The sequence below is a fragment of the Polypterus senegalus genome, chromosome 15, assembly GCF_016835505.1.
Source record: "Polypterus senegalus isolate Bchr_013 chromosome 15, ASM1683550v1, whole genome shotgun sequence".
In the NCBI taxonomy this organism is placed as follows: Eukaryota; Metazoa; Chordata; class Cladistia; order Polypteriformes; family Polypteridae; genus Polypterus; species Polypterus senegalus.
The window spans coordinates 106315001-106329037 of record NC_053168.1 but is presented as its reverse complement, the minus strand read 5'-3'; the positions used below and the strand labels follow the sequence as shown (position 1 = coordinate 106329037).

At 36.4% G+C, this 14037-nt stretch overlaps 2 protein-coding genes across 2 annotated transcripts in view; one reads left to right on the top strand and one right to left on the bottom strand.

Moving 5' to 3' along the window:
• Nucleotides 1-871: 871 nt before the first annotated feature.
• Nucleotides 872-13208, bottom strand: LOC120515356. Its single transcript, XM_039736226.1, has 3 exons — nucleotides 13033-13208; nucleotides 5977-6081; nucleotides 872-3418 (listed from the first exon to the last, which is right to left on the bottom strand). Exons 2-3 carry the CDS (start codon nucleotides 6064-6066, stop codon nucleotides 2888-2890), a joined length of 621 nt encoding a protein of 206 aa, XP_039592160.1. The 5' UTR covers nucleotides 6067-6081; nucleotides 13033-13208; the 3' UTR covers nucleotides 872-2887.
• Nucleotides 13205-14037, top strand: part of zgc:110269 (probable flap endonuclease 1 homolog) — a 40759-nt gene continuing 39926 nt past the window's right edge. The window contains exon 1 of the mRNA XM_039736225.1: nucleotides 13205-13318. Coding sequence (XP_039592159.1) covers nucleotides 13237-13318 — 82 coding nt within the window. The 5' untranslated portion in view covers nucleotides 13205-13236. The remainder of the gene's footprint in view (nucleotides 13319-14037) is intronic.

Below are 14037 nucleotides of genomic sequence, written 5' to 3'. Positions count from 1 at the left end.
TTTATCCGTGACAGCACTGATGTTGTGAGTAGACTTGATAATGGAGTTAAGTGTTGTATTTGGCCACATGTCTTAGTAAAAGAGCCTCACATTGATTATCAGTCTCTTTGGGTCCCATAATGTATGTTCTGCCAGTCAACAGTCATGATCTTGCATATGCTTACACCCAGGGCCCTGAGTTTCGTGTTAACCTTGGAAGGCACAATGTTATTGAATACTTAATTGTAATCAATGAAAATCATTCAAATACAGTTAGCCACATTAATTAAAGTAAATTACCATTAACTGCAGTTGTTAGAATTGGAGGGATGCTGAAGTGGATCTAATTTACATTTTAAATCGATTTCAGTATGGGCCAAGAACAGCCTTTCAAAGCACTTCATAATTACAGAAGCATGTACAATAGGGCTCTCTTCCCAAAGTTTTTTTTGGCATTGGAACATTAGCAGTAATTCTGAAGCAAATGATAGCTATAAGCCAGGGCATGCAGTTTGAAAATGACGAGATATTACTTCTACCACCTGAGAAGTGTATTCTCTCATACTACAGCTTAAAATGATGTCTGTCTAGAGACTTCAACAGTATTTATACCCTTGAAAGTTTTCAGCCTCAGATGATGACAGCACCTGATTTTAATGTAACCCAAAAACCCTTTCTAGTTGTCCTATTGTTACTGTCCACAAAGCAACAATAAAATTCAATACATTCAGCTGTATCATTCGGCCACAGACATCTGGACTTGCCTGTATGTGCTACAGTGGCTTTCTGTTTTTCCAATATATGTTGGTCATTGGTAAAACGTTTACAATAAGAGAATACTATATAGACTAGTCAACTTTGGTTATTTTATTTACTTAACAATTGTTTGGTAAAATGCAAGACAAGCTGAAATTTAAAAAGGTAAATATTTCCATGGTCAATAAATTACATACATTTCTGTAAATAGTATGTTTTTTCTAAAGCCATCATTGTTAAATTCTGTTATTAAGAAGATTTGTTTTTTTCATGTTCTTGTAGACCTGATGCTATTTGAAGAGCAAACTTTTTATGTATAATATTTGAATATTTTTAAGAGGATTTCTTGTAACACATTAACAAAAAAGGCATCCAAGAAGTTGTAACATCTGTTGGGGTTTGTGTTTTGTGGGATGGATCAAAGGATATTTTTTCTTAATTTCCTCATAAAATCATTTACCCTATACTCCTTCATACGTTTCTCCCTCCTCTGGTTCATCAGACTGTCCTGCAACATCAGAAGCCAGACCAGGAGGTGCAGAACAGATTTTACCACTGTATGACTTGTGTCAAAAACAGGTGAGCCATTCTAATTGTCTGAATGTTTTATTAAAACTAGGACTGTCGAATGCTGTTTTACTTGTATACTGGATTGTTTTTTATATTCTGTGGTTGGTTATATTTTATGACTGCAGTTATCCTATTTATTTTCCATTTTTATTGTTTTGTATAGACCAAGAACCAAGTACCCCTTACAATGTACAATATTACATACTAAATGGCAGGTCAAATTAAGAAAAGTACAGGGTTAGCTTTTTAAGACACAAATACTGGTCACAAATTAAGAGTTAGCATGGTGATGGACCACTGCCACTTTGTTGATCCAGTGCCCCGAATTTGAACGTCAAGCCTGTTCACTGTCCGTGTTGTTTTTGTGATTTTTAAACAGCTGTGATTTTTTTCTTCCTACATCCCTAAAGATGTGCAAGTTAGATTAATTGACCCCTTGTGGATGTGTGTTTATGTGTGTAAGAGAAAGGGAGAATGAGTGAATGAGTGAGTGAGTGAGTGAGTGAGTGAGCCCTGCAGTAGGCTGGCACCATGGGATAGGATCAAGTTCTTATCACCACAAGTTGGATTAAATGGGTTTGAAAGTGTTGGATCACATATTACTTGTACTAAATCGTAAATCTTGAAGTTTATCACAATGTTTTGTAACTGCATTCCTGCAGTTTTGCCTTGCATATATTACAAAGCACTGGTGATGCTTGTAGAGAGATGTAGTCAATTAAATATTTTAAAACTTTAAAAAGATATCTGTAGTTCTACACATGGTGAGTAATGCCGACCAGAATTCATGTTCTTACTTACCAAAGTAGCAATCCCATATTTAAAAATGGATAGAAAACTATGATTTTGATGTGAGCTAGAGTAATCCAGAAAGCATGTTTTGTCTGCCATTAGTGATTCAATGAAAAACTCTTGAAAATTTACAAAGACACAGTCCCAGCTTCAAACACATTTAGTTTGCTACATCCCAATCTTTAGCCATCAACTTTGGTGCAGTTCCCCATGATTTCCATTCAGGTTTTTGAGTATGTGATAACAAAACTTAAGGAAATCTATTGGAGTATCTTGATATACTTATTTCGCTGTTCAGATGTTTCTGTGTCAAACACTATCAGTGTAATTACTTAAAAAGAGTACGGCTGTTAATTAAATCTGACTGCTGAATAGGACTAAACAACTATATACAGTAACTTTGCATTTGTTTCCTGTGTTATCTGACTTGTCACAATATAAAGGTTATATGATAGTTATAAATTCCAGACTGCTAGACATTTTTGTTTTTTTAACAGCATAACATGTTTTTCGTAAGTTGTAGATACTCATGAAAGCCCTCTACTAATAAAGGGTTTATATTAAAACAAAATGTGGCACAGTACTGGCTGTGTTTATCAGGTACAGTCTAGAACAGGTAATTCTTGACAACATAATTTAACATAGTGCAGCACAGTAGTCTTTGGTTTGAACCACACACCAGGTTGTTGCCGTTGTCGAGTTCTTTACATGTAGAGTGCGTTTTCTTGCTGCAACCCTGAACTAGATTAACTGGGCTTGAGAAAGGTAAGGTATAGTGTAAGCACTCAGTTTAATCCCAGTCATCACCCTCCCTTTTAAATCCATGTAGTGCCTGCTGAGTGATTACAATACCAAAAAACATCCACATGTTCAAGACTGTCTCTGCAAAATCTCTTGTTACCCATGGTATCAATGACTGCTCTCTGACAGTAGGAAAAGAGAGATAGGCCAAGTTCAAAACAAGATTTCCAAAGAGTCCTTTGACATTACCAGTAAAAGCACAAACTGTCAAAGAGCAACTTAGTGAACTTATGATCATAAAACGTCCAATAAGGACACGACTGTATTCTGAAAACCAATCAGACAATGAGGCAGCAAGCAAAGACCCACAGAGCAGTGTGTTTCCAGTGGTCCGATCTTCACTTAGCCAAAGAAACCCAAATGAAACTAGAGCAGGTGCAAACAAGCAGCTGGTCCAAAACAAGTCGTCTTGAATGTCTTGCAGTTGTGAGCTGCCAGGCAGTGGCACAAGAGATGTCACTGAACGGAATACAGAAGAAAAGGCAGTGAGGAGGATACCAATGGCAGGAGCTCTATGAAGCTAGGTGGAGAAAGGAGGACAAAGTCAGAGAAAACAGGCAATAATTCATTTTCTGTCAAATGTTTTATTTAGGTTTGATAAATATTCACTAAATTAGAGGATATTTTACATAGAGACATAGCCAGAACAGAATTTAAACCGACTATTAATCTTTCCTGAATGATTTATCTTTCAAATTAAATAAATCTATTATCAAGCAAGCATTAAACAAAATTACAAAATATATTTAAATGATTTTTGTGTGTTTTATGTGTAGTCAATAAAATTTTAACTGGGTTGTCTTTACCTAATTTCAAAGAGGAACATAATGTGTCATTGAGAATGGTAATTTACACATGCTAGTCTGATTCAAGCCGGAGATTTATCTTCAATTTCCAAAAACAAAAAACTATCAGAACCTTTTATACTTTAGCCTACACTTAACTAGGTTTGCTACCTTTGGGTATTTGTTATTGTGTTACAGTTGTCCTATTTTCTTTATCTGGGGGAAACTGCAGTTGTTAGAGTGGCTTAATTTATATATATCAGGCATCCATTATCCAACATGCCAGGTTCAAATCAGGTGCCTTGTCATTGTCCGTGTGGAGTCTGCATGTTCTCTGGGAACTCCGTTTTTTCTCCCTCATCTCTAGAGACATGGAGGTTAGGTAAATTGTTGACTTTGAACTCTGGCACACTGCTTACCATAAATCCCCATCACTCCTGTAAAGGACCTATTTAAAATATCTGATGATACATCTTACCTTAATAACCACTCAATCATGAAAATATGCTGAATTACTAAATCATTTTAATTTGGCTCAACTGAAAGGATCCAAACCCACTAGTACAGTTGGCAAACTGATGTCCTATATATTTTTTTTAAGTTGCACTTGTTTTTTCACGTAAGTATTTTCCATGCTCATAATGTCATTTGAGCTAAAAATGTCTGTCTTGATCTTTCTTAACACCAGTTGAGATGGAAACAACCCACTTTTTGCTCTCAGAATGTTTTTTTCCTGCTTATTCCTTCAAAATAGGCAAGAATTTACATTTTTAAGGTTAGAAAGATGTCTATTTATTGTCCAGAAGACAGAAAGTTGTTTAATGGGTTTTACGGAAATATACAAGGTCAGGTTGATCAATTCACTGTCTTGACCAAGAAACGAGTAAACAAACAGACAAAGAACAGAATGGTAGAAAACTGAAGAACTAGTTGAGAAGCTTCTGTGTTCCAACAAAGCAGTTGAGTGCAACATATCTTTAAAAATCCATTTCCTACACTCTCATTTGGAATTTTTCCACGAACATGGGAACTGTCTCCGATGAACATGGAGGTAAGGTTCTGTTGGTCATTCCACCTTGAAGCACCTTCAGAGAATTAAAAGAGGAAAAAACTACCAAGTGTGATTTTGTTGTAAGTAATAATTGTATTGAACGTAATTTTGTAATTTATTTTACTCAACAGTATTTTATTTTTAAAATTTACTTTTTTTCTCAAAAAGTGTTTTTTTTTTTTCCAGAACTTCATCTCACAAATGTTGGATGAGATAGATAAATATATAAACACCTCTGATTTGTTTTTGGCAGACCAGTGTAATGTATGCAGAATGTTTTTGTGAGTGGGGTACTGGACTTGGAACCACAAGATTGCCAGCCAGGTTCAATTTACACCTTGCCTCACTGTATGACACCAAGGAATTGACTTAATCAGCCCATGCCCAGTTTAAAAAAAAAACAAAAAAAAAAAAACTATAAATGGTAAGTTTCCTTGAATACAATTATATGTCTACTTCTTAGTATACTCTCCTAGTTAGATATGTGTTTGCTTCTTTGTCTGTAATATTAAAAGTTTATTGTAAAGACAAATTGTTTAAAAGGTCGGGTCAGTCTTGACAATTTCAGTAAATAAATATTCATCTGTGATTAGTACAAAATTTGACCACGTTATGAGATGAAAGGTTGGACAGACTGGGCTGCAGCTTTGACTTTGGACTTTCTATGAGGATTACTGGCATCCAAAGATTTATTTTCCTCCCATCTCACATTACATTGTAGTGTTTGCTTTTGCCTTCTATATTGCCATCTTTCCTTAAGCATATTAAATAAAGGATTATAATTCTATACCAGACTGCAATTAATCGTGTTTGTTGATAATCTCTATACTGATTTGTAAATGCCAATATGTACAACTAAAAGACAGACTAACCAGACAGATTCTAAACAATAATATGAACTGTTATGCACACTACAGCACTGATCGCATAAATTACTACATTTAATTAGGCCCTTGCACTTTTAAATATAAAGGTGTCTGAATGAAGCCTGGTCCTAACACAGTTCTGCTAGGATCAGGTTGGAGTACCACTTGATGAGGTAATTATCAATCTTCACATATCTCTTTCTATAAATTTTCAAAATAATCCACTAGTAAGGACTTTTGTAAACTGTTTATTAAGCCAAGATTTGGTAATGCATAAATGTTTGTGTCCATGTATCAATAAACTGCAGTGCTGAAACAATTATTTATACTGTGTTCTCAGTGTTTTGAAAAAATTGGGAACTAATTAGTAATTTACCTTTGCAGCTCGAGAAGCCAAATCCAAAGTGATAAGACACCATAAGACATTTAACAGGGCGGCAATCCATTTCATTAAATTATCAGCCATTGGGTCCAATTGAACCTTTGAAACAATAACACAGTTCTAATTGAGTTTTATGAGGAAATTGACCAGGCCCCTCTGGAATACATTTCACTAGACAAATTTTCATATTAAAAAAAAATATATATATATACACACACTTGTTATTAATCCTTTATGCTTCTGCTTCAGAGGTTCTTCATCCTAGCACTACATGGTGCTGCCAGTTCCTTTTGTCGACTTTATTATTTAACAGACACAAAGGGTATATTTACATGCACATACATAACCAGGATAATGTTAAGGCAGAATTATGATTTCTTAAAAATCCGTGTTTTACATGCACAAGTATATTGGAGTTCTTCATTAAAACGTTCTGATGTAATTAAACTGTGCAAAAAAGTGAGTTAAATGTCATCGGCCACTGTGAATCTGAAAACAAGCATGAAGACTGATTGTTTTTGTATTTTCTAAATATGGTTTAGTCCTTTGAAGACTCTGAAGTAAATCATATTCATCAATGAATCACGGTGTGAACACTGACCACTGTGTTACCTGATCACATTGCGTCAACATCTCTCTAGTAAATAGTTTTATTAAAACTAAACTGACATTTTATTATGTTTCTGTTACTGGATTGCATGTAACACACTCTTTTCTCTTTGGCTGCATGAGTGAGGCTGCAAAAGAGCAGCGCACCAATATGTGTGCTTCTTGCCTTACGCCCAAGTGTTGCTAGGATAATAACACATACTTTAACTTCAATAAAACATGTATTGTATTAAGATTACTCATTATTTAAAAAAATAAATGGACCATGTAATGCACTTTGCTTTTCACGTGCTACCCCAAGCACTGCTCTCAAGATAGTTATGCTGAGCTTAGTACTGTATGTTCAGCTCACTAACAAATTTAGTGATGTCTGAAATATATTAGACAGATAATTTTGTGATCACCCAAGCATTTGCCTCAGGAAATTTATCTTGTGGATGCTTCTACCATCTTCTGTTTGTGGAACAGGACATGTGTACATGTGGAAGCAGTTGACAGATCTCAACGGTCATACACAGATTACAAAATCCGTAACTCGAACCCTGTTAAGGCTTTACTTGACCAAATTATTGTGTTACTTTTGGAGAAATCTATCTCTGTTAACTAGGTTTCTCAGAGACTAATACCCTGGCATCTCGAACCGGAATAAGGGTTTACATGGCACTGTGGAAATCAGGATTCTGTGAATAACGGAGTTATTAACATACATGTAAACACACTGAATGATTTTATGATGTGCCTGTAATCTGCTTAATCCAGTCCAGGGTTGCTGGGGGCCACAGCCTTTGCCGGCAGCATTGAGTGCAAGTCAGAAACCTACCCTAGGTGGTATGCAAGTCCTTCAAGGGAAGTATTCAGTTACATCAAGCTGAATTTAATAATATTCATTAATAGTGGAGGCAGAATATGAAGTGTTAGAGGCCAGTCAAGTGTTAGAATTGAGTGATCAGAACAAAACCACAAAGATTTTCCTGAATTCTAGTTAGGCAGATTTACATCTTAAAGAGTGCAACTGAGATAAAGAGCAGTGGGTAAGATGAAGGCTTTGTTTGATGCAATTCAGGACATGAATGACCCAATATTTTGTATCGGCAGCAATTTTAAAACACATTTAATAGAATGATGTCACACAGACCTGAAACCTGGATAGTTAATACAACTCTCTTACCAATTTGTTAGGCTTGACTTTTCAATGAGCAAATTTTTATTAGTTATTAAATAATCACTTTGCAATACTAAATTGAAATTTCATGTTACATGTTTATTAGTGAATAATATCACAGTACTTTTTTTAAATGTGACAATAATTACCTTATATAAACCTACATTTATAGAGGCCAAAACTATACTGAAGAAATGCTGCAACAATCAAATATTGGACATTTGTTAGTCACCCCTTTTAAATTCTATATTTATACAAACAGATACTTTCTTAATAAACAGATCTTATGTGCAGCCTGTTGCATGTCAAGCAACTATTTCCTTTACAATTAAACCCACAGCTGTAAGTGTCCTTGGTCAATTTAATGTGAATAATTGTACTTATTACAGCCGCCTTGTTGTTTGTTTACTTGTACTTCTGAATTAAATGTATTCCTCGTAAGGAGTCTAGGCAAAATGACACTAAGGCAGCACCCAACTGACTTTGTGTTTGGACATGGATGTACAATTTTAGAAAACAGAAAAAAATGTTAAAAAAAACAAATCAGAACTTTCATTTGTTGCAAATCTGCTTTCTCTGTGCGTTTGGCAAGCTATACTTGTAGACTGAAGTTTTGCATAATTCCTGTCCGTAGTAGATTCCTGCTTATGAAGGATACTGCCTAGATCGACTTCAGTCACCATGACCCTTAACTGAATTAAGCAGGTTAAATAATGGATGGATTTAAGTCTTGTTTCATTATTGTTGCCACTTCTACTATTATTATGTATGAGGTCTTCTAAGAATAGTCTAAACTTTTATTCACTATACAGAAAAACTAAAAACATAGTCGTCATGCTGGAAAGTTTGTGAAACCTTTGAATAATTTAGCTTTCTGTCAAGGTTTTTTTCAATATTAAATCAGCTGAAGCTCTGGGTGATTTAAATATTCCTTTATTTACTCCAAGGTACCAATAGAGCTCAGCACAGTTACCTTAAGCAGATATTAGGCTGAGCTGAGAACACTTTAAATTTCATGAGTACTTACAATTCTTGGACATCCTGTGACACTAGAGGGTAATAAGTATAGAACTGTTAGTGATGTGTGTGGTTCCTCTTCCATTATTTTGTTACAGCAGTCTGTCCTGCTAATCTTGCTAAATTGCAGAGTATGGCCTTTATTACAAAGTAAAACCCTAATGTAAAGCATTTATCTTTCAGTTTTTATCCACAAAAATTTATATCTAGCCAAAATCAGACCCTTCAAAATTAAAAAAGAAAAATTACTGACCAGTTTTAATGTTTTAAAAGAAAATATTCATGCAACAAAATAATACACACAATTTACACAAATTGTGCAGGTCCAAAACTGACACCTTATTACAATGTCAAGGTAAAGTAATGACAAGAGTGTTAACCAGTTGAAAATATGAAATGATGTGTTAGGGAGGAGGAAACACGGCATATCTGCCACAAAGCAGTTCAGTTACTTTTTCTAAGGAAACACCAGCTGTCTAGACATGGGCCTGGTGGGACACCCAGGTTATCCATCTCTCTTTCCCAGGCTACAGAGGCATTGGTGACCCTGGGGCACCTATCGTTCACCCTTCAGTTCCAGAGGGGGCTTTAAAGAGTTTGATTTATATGTTGTGCACCAGAAGAAGACTTATTAAAGAACAAAGAAAAAATCAAAAATAACCAGTTAAATGCAAATGCTACCGTCTACAATGCAGATAAAGTGCAAGTAATAAAACAATAATTCTTAGAATATCCCATTACACAGATTCAAACCTTTCTTTCTGTTTTCAAGATAATAATCCAATCTTTATCAAAACTTGTTGTGTTCTTATTTACAGAAGTACGTTCTAGCAGAGCTGCACAGAAACTCCTCCTTTCTCATCACCGTTTGTGTTAGTAAGGACTTTCCTTTCTGGGGTGGTAGAATACTTTTGTTTTTCTTTTTAAGCCTTAATAACCCATAAAACACAATTAAGATATATATTTCTTTACATAATTAATGTTTCTTTCTTTCTTTCTGGTTCTATTTTATGTACATTTCTCCTAAGCTCAGCCTTAATATTTTTAAAAAAAGCAATGTTTTATAAATAATCAGTTCATTATTTCAGAGTATAATATTTCATTGAGACACCATCTTTGTTCGGAAATTAAATTCTTGAATGCAGTGAATAAATTTTTTTTTTTACTTTGCTTTTAACTAAACTTAATGTCTGTGTTTTAAACGTATTACTTAACAGCTCAAATGAACAATTTAGAAATTATGTCTTAACATGTCACTATTGATTTCTTCTTATCTGAGTACCTCCAAGCCATCTGTCACCTGATTTGTTTCTTAAGCTCAGTTTTTGCTAGTCAGTCAGGGTGGTATGTTTTCATGACACAGCAGAACTGAGGGGGAAAAAAATAATGGCTGTGCAACATTTTAGACAAGGTTATACTATAAGGCCATTTCAAAAGATTTACACTCAATTAATCCACTGTTGGGCGAGTAGTATAGAAGTTGAGGGTATTTAGTACAATGCCAGCCCTACCAGGATCTGTAGCTCCTAATGTAATCTCACTCAGGGCAACAAGGGGAATCGTAAAAGAGATTAAAGGTAATCCCAAAATAACATCCAGAGATCTATGACCCTCTCTTGCCGATTCTGGAGTAGTATTGTATCAGTGAAAAGAACCCTGAACAGAAATGTCATATTTGGTAAGGTTGTCAAAAAAAGAAAAAAAAAAGTTACATCTTCCATCTTAATAAAAGGATAGTCTGTCTAGGTTGCTATGCGTCTCATTCCAACAAATAGTGCATCACAAACATTAGCAGTGCTTTTATGAATCCAATACAAAATGGCATATAACAGAGACATATGTTTTGCATAGTTCATTGCAAACTTTTAACACTGTGGTTTTTGTTAATTAGTGAGAATTTAACCCATTGCAGCTAATCTCTTAAAAGAGGTTGACGGTGTTTGCCACAGAGAAGCTGAAAAATCCAGAAAGGGTGTGTGTGTGTCCAGAATTGGACTATTTGGGATCAAAAAAAGGACCAGTGCTTGAAAAAAAGAGCCTGCATAGCCTGACACCAATAAACCCTTACCTGTGCAGTCAAGCATGGTGTGGAGTGTTAATATTTTTCTTTTCTTACACTGATCCAACTTGTCATCTTTGAGTGAACTGTGAATTCTGAGACCAATTTTAAACACTCAATAAAACATGGATCCCAAACATTCAAGCAAGTCCACTAAAGAATGGCTTAGGCAGCTGACGCTTCATGTTCTGTAAAGGTTGACCTAAAGCCCTAAATATGAATCCTAATGAAAATGATGAGGTAAGTTCTGAAGAGGGCTGATTCTACAAGACATTCTTCAAACCTTACAGATCTGGTACAGCTTTCGGCTGGGGGACAAATCTAGGAAGATGTTGGAGAAAAAAAAATATTGGGTGTTAAGTCATTGCTACTAAAGGATATGCACAAATTATTGACTGATACGTTTTCTACTTTTGCACACAAATATCTGGCGATTTGCTTTAATGTCACAGTCTAATAACCTAGGAATTCAAATCCCTTTTTAAGTGTTTAATGTCTGTTTTTAGGATAATCATTCTATATCTTCATTAAGACATTTCTCTTCAGGACGCAAAATCCATTTTGAGAAGTTCACATTTCTCATTTATATATCCCAATAACAATCATTTCCTAACATGAAGCATTTTTATAATATACTTAATTAATCATGACCATAAAATGTTTTGAACTGTGCAATGAATATTAATAAAAAAAATAATCAAAGCTGTTTGAAAATCAGCTCCAGGCACCTGAAAGGATTCTCAGACTGTGAAAAACAAGATTCTGTCTGGAGAACCACGCAGTGCTCATCACCTGTGCAATGCCATTTTAGTGGTGAAGCACACTCATGGCAACACCATTACGTAGAGTTGTTTTGCAGCACCAGGGTTGAGGGAAAGCTGAACAGAGCAAAGCACTGTACAGAGATATTCTTAATGAAAACCAGTGCAATAGGAGGTTTACCTTCCAATAGGACAACGAGCCAAAACACAAAGCAAAGACAACACTGCAGTTGGCTTAGGGACAACTCTGGGAATGTTCTTAAATGATCCAAAAAGACCCTGGACTTGAACCCAATCTCAGCAGAGACATGAAAATAGCCGTCCAGCTGGCCTCAGCTTGTGAGGTTCTGCAGAGTGGAATGGCAGAAAACATCCAAATTCAGGTGTGCAAAGTTTGTCACGTCTTACCAAAAAAGATTCCAGGCTATAATCGCTGCCAAAGGTTCTTCAAAAATGTACTGAGTAAAAGGGCCGAAATACTTGTGTCAATTTGATATTTGAAAGTTTTCTGTTTTAATAGATTCCTAAAACACTTTTTGCTTTTATCATTCTGGGGTATTGACTGTTGGGGGGAAAAATAAACTGAAATGATTTTTAGCATAAGGCTGCACCACGGCAAAATGTGAGGAGGAGGAGGAGGAGGTGGTGGTGATGGTGGTGGGGGTGTCTGAAAACATTCTCAATCCAGTCTCTCTACGCTCGCTATCTTCCCATCTATGTTGTATATTGCCACAGCTGTTTCCATCCCTGCTGGTTCACCTCTCTGTGTCGTGAATCATTGCATGCACGGATTTAACATTTTACATCACCACCTTTGGCCCTTACAGTACATTCTAATAAAATCATGTTTGGCAAGGTTTGATCTGTCCTAATACACAATAAACAATTTGGCGCAGCGCATTTTTTTTTATTGTGCGCACCTTTAAAAGCATGATATTAGATCAAACTTGCTGCCCTCTGGTTTCAGAGTATTATTGTAACCGGTCAGTTGGCGCAGGTATTGTGACGAGGGGACTTTCCATTCACACCGTGCCTCAAACTTTTACACCGAGGCTATCCTTTAAATTCTGTGTTCGGAAGGTATGCTGCTACTGTCGACGCATGTTTACCACCACCATCACACGTAAATGGTATATTTTTAAAGTGAGATGTCTCTCGCCTGGTTAATCTTGGTATTTGAAAAAAAAAACAGAAACCACTCCTATTGATCAACTGAAAAATTATCAAGTAGACGAATTGATTCAAAATTATAATAAAGCATATAAACATCATTGGTGTTTCCTCCTACCGACAGGGTTTTAGGTTGCATACACGCATCAGTACGCGCGTCATTCTCTTTTAAATTCTATATATCTCTGCTGCACTCCCTTAAATAAGGGACGATTCCTTCCTTGCCTATACCCACGGTTGTGGTGCTGTAACTTTGCGACGATTTTACGTACCTGATTGTTCGGAAATGTTGAAAAGACAAAAGGAGAACTTCTGTCTGCATGCGAGTGTCCTGCATACCCACTAGAGAGTCTCTCTTTAGGATGCTAGAGCTACGCTACCTAAGCCGTTCACCATTCATATAACCGGCGACTCCACTCTACGCCCGACACCCGATCACGTGACCGGAAGCCGGTAGTAAGCAGGAAGTGGCGACTATGGGGATCAGCAAGTTGTCGGAACTAATACGGGAAGCGGCGCCCAGCGCGGTCTCCCACAAACAAATTTGTGACTATTCGGGCAAGTTCTTTGGCTTTGTATATAGAGCAGTTTGTTTTAATTAGGTTGGTAAAGAGTGGAAGTATAAGGTTTTCATTTTTAGAGTGCCAGGATTATAAACCAGTCGTGAACTGTCGTGTCGCTTTGGACGACTTCCCATAACCAGACGTTACTCCAATTGTAATAATATAAAAAAAAAAACTAAACTGCAATTGTAAACGAGTTTGAGACGGGGCCTACTAAAGAAATGTTGAAGCTTTATGTATTCATCAAAGTGTACGAGTCGGCAGAGTTAATTAACTCTTCCAAACCATTGTAGTGAAATAGACTACTGGTAGCATGAGGCAGTACCGATTCAGGTTGTACAGGTAGTCCAGATCCTCAAGGATGTTATATCCAAGCGTGCCTTCGCAAGAAGGTTTGCTGTATCGCCAGCAATGTCTCGAGCATGGAGGAGATACTAGGAGACAGGCAATAACACGAGGAGAGATGGGCAGGGCCGTAGAAGGGCATTGACCCAGCAGCAGGACTGATACAGTACCTGCTTTTGTGCGAGGAGGAACATAAGTAGAACTAACAGTGCTTTACAAAATGACCTCCGACTGGCCACTGGTGTGCATGTTTCTGACCAAACTCTCAATGTCTGGGGAGGTATATCCTTGGAGGGTTGCAAAGACCTCCACGTGTTAGGCAACAGTACCCCGACTGCAGTTAGGTAATAGGATGAACTCCTCAAAGCC